The 7,196-nt window shown below is 46.4% G+C and overlaps 1 protein-coding gene across 2 annotated transcripts in view; it reads left to right on the forward strand.

Moving 5' to 3' along the window:
* Positions 1-945: 945 nt before the first annotated feature.
* Positions 946-7,196, forward strand: part of RNFT2 (ring finger protein, transmembrane 2) — a 45,543-nt gene continuing 39,292 nt past the window's right edge. Inside the window, exons 1-2 of one of the 2 annotated variants that reach the window (XM_014964968.1) lie at positions 946-1,212; positions 3,447-3,924. In XM_014964968.1, coding sequence (XP_014820454.1) covers positions 3,842-3,924 — 83 coding nt within the window. In that variant the 5' untranslated portion in view covers positions 946-1,212; positions 3,447-3,841. The remainder of the gene's footprint in view (positions 1,213-3,446; positions 3,925-7,196) is intronic. The other variant, XM_014964978.1, reaches the window with a different exon arrangement.

Below are 7,196 nucleotides of genomic sequence, written 5' to 3' on the forward strand. Positions count from 1 at the left end.
CACCTAATTGGGGAAAAAAAAGGCCTCATCTCCATGTCTCTCTGTGTATACATATATATATATATGTATATATGTATGTATGTGGGGACACATATATATGTGTGTATGTATATAACTGTATTTATAGATATTTCTACATATATCTATATATATATCTACATATGTGTGTATATATGTGTGCGTTCAGCTCCGTGGTCCAGTGGGAATCTCCTTCCCCCACCTAATTGGGGAAAAAAAAGGCCTCATCTCCATGTCTCTCTGTGTATACATATATATATATATGTATATATGTATGTATGTGGGGACACATATATATGTGTGTATGTATATAACTGTATTTATAGATATTTCTACATATATCTATATATATATCTACATATGTGTGTATATATGTGTGCGTTCAGCTCCGTGGTCCAGCGGGAATCTCCTTCCCCCACCTAATTGGGGAAAAAAAAGGCCTCATCTCCATGTCTCTCTGTGTATACATATATGTGTGTATGTATATAACTGTATTTATAGATATTTCTACATATATCTATATATATATCTACATATGTGTGTATATATGTGTGCGTTCAGCTCCGTGGTCCAGTGGGAATCTCCTTCCCCCACCTAATTGGGGAAAAAAAAGGCCTCATCTCCATGTCTCTCTGTGTATACATATATATGTGCGTATGTATATAACTGTATTTATAGATATATCTACATATATCTATATATATCTACATATGTGTGTATATATAAATACATTTATGTATATATTTATTTATCACGCACACGTGTGTGTGTATATGGATACACCATGAAGGCAAAGTACAGCGCAGCAGGCGCCCAGTGGAGTGTCTGTGCAGCAAGCAGGGCTGCAGGTGCCAGTCCCTGAAGAAAACGGCCTTGTTGGGTCATGCATGCATGCTGGGGTTGAAGCACTAAGGGTTTCTGCTCCTCTCTGTCTTTCCCAAGGAGATGGAGAGGTGAAACTCACTGTGTTGTGGTGAAAATAACTCTTTACCTGTGCTTCTTACAGATGCGCCAGTTTGAGCACTGTGATCCAGGTGCCTTACAGTCATCCAGCTTGAAGGACCTGTGATGAGTTTGAAATTTGGACCATCTTGGGTTATCTGAAGGACTCCACGTATGAGATGTCTGCAGCCTCTTGAGCTTCTCTCTCTCCCACCGTGACACCTTGCACCTCTGGTAAAACCTGTTATTCAGGTACTGCTAAAAAATGTCCAAGTGTTGCAAGACAAAAACCCTTTATCAGGAAAAGGCAGGACCAATCAGTATTGAAGCTGAGAGCTTTTTGGATCAAAGTCCATTTAAATTCTATCTGATCTTAAATCTGTAGGACTCTGGGCAGAGCAGATGATTGTATCTCATGAAGTCCTGCATCTTCAATACTTAGCATTCATGTCACTGTCTGCTTTGTGGCTGATGCCAAAAAAGTGACACCCCATAGAGCTGCTTACCATTTTGGAATGTGATTTCACCCCACATAAAATCCAGATTACAATCTAATTACAATCATTAGAAGATAGGGAAGGATTTTCCAAGCTTCAGCATTATCTCCATGGTGACTCTAGTTCTCAGTTTGTAGCATGGGCAGATGGACAGATTGCTTTATAAGCAGTGGTCTTAAAGTTGTTCACAGGTGGGACAACTCTGCCTGCATGGATCAGCCTGTCTTGGCCTTGTCATTGTATCTAATTAATGTTTTGGTTAAAAAGAGGATAGTGTTATATATTAAGTCGACAGAGATAGTGTCAGATTAGGATTAAATAACATTTAGTGCAGGGAAAGCATAAAAAAAAATCCTGGAGTGCAAAGTGTTGTGCTAAGTTACCACAAGTGCAGCTTTAAAAAATCTGGAAAAAAAATCTTTAATATGTATTTTTTACTGTATAAAACTTACAGATCCTTATAAAACAAATTTTGGCCCTGAAAACACAACACAAATTGAAATGTATAGCTAGAGATTAAAATATTGCTGGAGTTACAAGATAAAATTTGTAGTTAAGAGAGTTGGTAATTTAGAGTGTCAGAAAACATCAGTTAGAATTAGGTTTCTGGTACTCATGATGGCTTCCTGCATCCTCTCCATAAAATGTGTTAAAAGCTGTGTTTTCCCTGCCGTATGTGATTATGCCAAATTTTATTTACATAGATATGTGTGTGTTTATATTAACTGTCAAGGGGATGTCTAACCTTGGCATCTCATTTTAAAACCTCCGTGTTCTCTCTCAGTGATGACTCAAATCCAGTATTGTCCCAGTTCAGCCCACTTGATGGGGTTCTTCAAGACTGGATGTTACAAACCAAGAGTCTTTCTCTTTTTTGCAAATGTAAACATTTTTGTTTCATCCTTTTAGAAATTCAGTACAGTTACCTGTCTGATTTAACTTAAGTACCCTTTCTTCTTTCTTATTTGTAACTTATCTTCAGGACTCAGCAAACTAGTTGTACTTTTACTGCAGGTGCACATAGTAAACACAATTGTTTATGCACTGCACGATTTGGGCTTTAAGGGATAAAATTTGTATTTAATGCAATTTTGCATGGGTTAGTGGGTCACTGAAGGTAAAGAATATGAATGAAAAGGTGAAAATACAGTGGAAAAAAAAAATTCTGGATTTGCTGTTTCTCAGCTCCCATACCTCTGCTTACGGATAACTAGGAAATGTTCTCAGAACCATTTTGCCTTTACAGAATACAGATACATGGCTACACATTTATTTGCATGCATTCCTACCATTCGAAATGTTATAAATAATGTTACAACTTCAGATATTAAAGACTATTTACAGCCTTTTACATTTTATTGAGTAGCTATTGTAGTCTAGGACTGAGGAGGATCAAACTTCAGTATATAAAGAACGTCTGTCCAAATCTTCTACGAAATGCTTCTGGAAACACGGACAAATCACTTGCAAAACTAGCCCATTCCTCAGGTTTTATATAACAAATATAACATTAATCAGTGTAAGACTATTTGCCACGTGCTCTGTGCTGTGCCTTAATGATGATGATTCCACGTTCTCCTTTGCTTTTGAATTAACTTTATTTTTAAAAGGTGTAGTGCGTTTGAGCTTGTTACATTAAAATTAGATGCCTGAAAGCAGAGATTTAAATAACTAAAAATAAAGAACTTCTCTCTTTGTTCTAGAAAAAGTTCCTGAAGTTAATACAATTTCAGTGCCTTTTCATTTCCTGCTCCAGACTTCACTTTATGCTGAGAATTCCAGAATGAGTGGAGCAGGCACATGTGATCTGGTTCATATGTGCATATCATTTATCACCATTGTGCAGAGTCTGCTAATGGCATTTTTGTGGTTTAAAAGGAACAACTTGCTTATTTAAAAAAATATTGTTATGACCTGATTGTATTTTATTCATTAAAAAATGCTTATACAGTTTCTTTTTTTCCTTCCTCTCGGTTTTGCTTTACAAAGTGAGTTTCTTCAGAAGAGGAAGAAGGGCTTTCATTTCTGCGAAGCGTATGTCAATTGATGTGTCACATCAAGAGCTACTCCATTAGTTGTCCTCAAGATCTTTAGCAGAACATGTCATCACGCAGCCATACCCTCCTTGGGACTGCCACATAATGCAAAAAAGGATCTGACTAGTCCCTGCCCTGTTTGGAGACCTCTGTATGTTTGCTTCCATTTGCCACTTGAAAGTTGTTTATTTGCAAGTGTACTAAGAACCAACTGCGATCTTGAGGTGCTCTGTCAGAGAAGCAGATAATTTGTGCCAGCCATGTCACTAGCCGGATGGGTTTCACAGCCCTCTGACTCTGTGGCCCTTTGTTAGTAGTCACACCGGACATTGTTGACCTACAACGTTAATGTTGAGCGTATTGTGTTTTAAAGTCTTGAGGAAAATGCAGAGACGGCATAGCAGCAACACTGACAACGTTCCTCCTGAAAGGTAAATCCTCTTCCTTCTTTTTTCCTTTATTTTCCTCTCCAGAGGAGAATGTTCGGATTTAAGTGTACGGTGTGTTTCAGAAGATGAAAGCTCAAAATCGAGACAGGCATATATTGGTACAGCAGATGTGATTAGACACCCGGACCATCTCTCTTACAAGGAAAGGCTGAGGGACGTGGGTCTTTTTAGTCTGGAGAAAAGAAGACTGAGGGGGGATCTGATCAACACCTGTAAATACTTGAAGGGATGGTGTCAGGAGGACGGGCCAGTGTTTTCTGAGTTGTGCCCAGTGACAGGACAAGAGGAAATGTGTACAAGCTCGAACATAGGAAGATCCATCTAAACATGAGGAGGAACTTCTTTCCTGTGAGGGTGGAAGAGGCTGCCCAGAGAGGTGGTGGAGTCTCCTTCTCTGGAGACATTTAAAACCCACCCAGACACGTTCCTGTGCAACCTGCTCTAGGAGGACCTGCTCTGGCAGGGGGTCAGACGGGATGATCTCCAGAGGTCCCTTCCAACCCCACATCGTTCTGTGATTCTGTGAGGTAACGTGAGAGAAGGAGAGTAAAGCAGAAATCCCAGTGGAGCCCCTGTGGACCTCCAGTTTGCCTGTGCCTTCCCTCTGCACGGTCCTGGGGCCATCCCGTCACAGGAGGGTACAACAGAAGTGCAAAGGTGCCGAGAAGGGTAACAAATATGGTCAAAGACAGGACATGTCCGTAACAAAACCGGGAGGAATAAACCATCCAGGATGGTTGACTTCAGCAAAATACCAGCGGGACAGCTGAGGTTAAGCCAAGACTGAGAGGGAATGGCCTGGTCTGAGGGCGAGTCCCAGGAGCCATCCTGGAGGATCTGCGCTGGGTTTGGCTGGGGCAGAGTGAATTGGGGTTTGTGCTGGAAACTGTTGATAAGCCAGGGCTGGTTTTGTTACTGCTGAGCGGCGCTGACCCAGCCCCAAGGCCTCTCTGCTCCTCACAGCCCAGCCAGCCAGCAAGGGGCTGGGGGGCACAAGCAGCTGGGAGGGGACACAGCCAGGAGAGCTGAGCCCAACTGACCACAGGGACATTCCAAAGGGTCTGACGTCCCGCTGGGCAGTATGGAGCTGGGGGGAGAAGAAGGGAGGGGGGATGTCCAGAGGGAGGGTTGCCTCAAAGCGCCAGCCGACCTGGCCTTGAGCACCTGCAGGGATGGGGCAGCCACAGCTTGTCTGGAGAACCTGCTCCAGGGTCTCCCCACCCTCAGGACCCGAGGCGGCTCCCGCGGCCCCTGCCCTCCTGTGCCCCGGCCCCTCGCTGGCCCCAAGGCCCGGGGCTGGGCCCGCAGCCCCACGCACCCCTGACTCTGCTGGGCTGGGGAGACCAGGGGGGACAGCAGAGCCCAGACGCAGTTCCCAAAGCCCCACAGAAAAGAGAGGCAAAGCCTTTGTGCTGTTACTTTCTTGGTATATTTTGTTTTTGAAACGCCTTTGCTTGCCCAATCTTGAGAAGACCTAAGGAGGCAGCTGGAAGGGGCCTTCACGGCTGAAGGCCAGCACTTCCTCCTGGCGGACCTGCGGCCTTCTGCTGCTCCAGAGGAACCACTGTCTCTCTCATGTCTCTTCTTGACCTGTTGCTCTTCTCCGTGAGCCTCTGTGGAGGGTCCGGCTTCCTCTCCAACGTCCCATTGAGCAGCCTTCTCATCCTCAGGCTGGAGAAACCCCATCGTCTAAGCCCCAGGCACCTCGGTGTCCCTCTGAGGGACGTCTCCTGGCGCAGCAGCTTGCAGAAGCCATGTCAGAGGAGTAGAGGAGATGGTGCCCCTTCAGAAGGGGTGGGGTTGCGGGAGAAGGTGGGGGACAGGAAGGAGGAGCTCACAGGACCCGTAGCCATCATGCGATGGCCGGGAGATGGAAAGGGTGAGCCGGCAGGCCGGCTGGGTGCGGAGGGAGCTGGGCCCCCTGGCTAGTGCCAGGTGCGGAGGCCGGGCCGACGGTAGGGCGCTGGCCGGACGCTCCTACGGCCCTGCGTCGATGGTGTTCCTGAGGGGGGCCTTGGCATGATGGAGTGGTGCCAGGGGAGCCATCCTGCAGGTGGATCCACCTCCATGGGTTCCTCCTTGTCTTCAGGTGGATCCACCTCCATGGGTTCCTCCTGGTCTGCAGGTGGATCCACCTCCATGGGCTCCACACCATCAGCCACCTGAGCGACGGCCATCACCGCCAAGTAACTGCTGGTACCTCCCCTCCGACGCTGCCTCTTCCTCCGCACCCCCAGAAAATCTTTTTCCGTTTGCCCACGCAGAGGTGGGCACCCGCTCGCTTCGCTGTGGGACCTCTTTCTGCCAGGCATGGCTGACATCTCCAGTCCAGTAGCTCAGCGACTGGGGGCCAGGTGCTGGGGGCCCGGGATTTATAGCGTGCGGAACAGAACACGGTGAGGTAGCTCATGGCATCAGGAGGCCATTGTGATGGCTCCAGAAATTACCATATTTGTCTACTCTAGCGGTTGTGGGGCCTGTGGCCTTAAAGGAACCCCATTGCCTTGAGGCTCCCCTTCTTTGTGAAGAAGAGGAGTGTCAGGGGGAACTGAGGCCCTTTTCTTGGGTGTTGCTCCCCTGTGTCCATTCCTAATGGAAAGTTATTTCGTGGATGGGCCCTGCAATGTGAGCAGTGTTTTTTCTGAGGAGGTCCAGAATCGTTTGGAGGAGAGTTATTTCGTATCCAAAAATCCCAATTTTGCATTAATCCTAAAGCTAATACATCCTTATCTTGTTTAATCCTAAAAAGAGGATCCTTTTGTGAAGGGGATCCTAATATCCACTTAATCCTAAAACAAATAGATCCTTTCAATCCTAAATCGATGACGTCCTTATTCCTTTGGTATATAAAATTCCTAAATTTGCTCTGATTCTCAGACTCTTCTCTATGGGAAGGGCTGAGGGAGGAGCAGAGGGGTTTGGTTTAGGTAGGAAAAAGAAAGGAAGGGGAGGAAGCAAGCACAGCTCCCCCGGTGACACTCCAGGCGCATCAGGAAAAGATGGTCTGAGAGGATCACGAACTCATAGAATGGCGTAGGTTGGAAGGGACATGTGTCACTGGATGAGGTGGCTCAAAGCCCCAACAGATGTGGCCTTGAGCACCTGCAGGGATGGGGCAGCCACAGCTTCTCTGGAGAACCTGCTCCAGGGTCTCCCCACCCTCAGGACCCGAGGCGGCTCCCGCGGCCCCTGCCCTCCTGTGCCCCGGCCCCTCGCTGGCCCCAAGGCCCGGGGCTGGGCCCGCAGCCCCACGC

This window comes from Calidris pugnax, unplaced genomic scaffold (genome assembly GCF_001431845.1).
Source record: "Calidris pugnax isolate Ruff unplaced genomic scaffold, ASM143184v1 scaffold32, whole genome shotgun sequence".
In the NCBI taxonomy this organism is placed as follows: domain Eukaryota; kingdom Metazoa; phylum Chordata; class Aves; order Charadriiformes; family Scolopacidae; genus Calidris; species Calidris pugnax.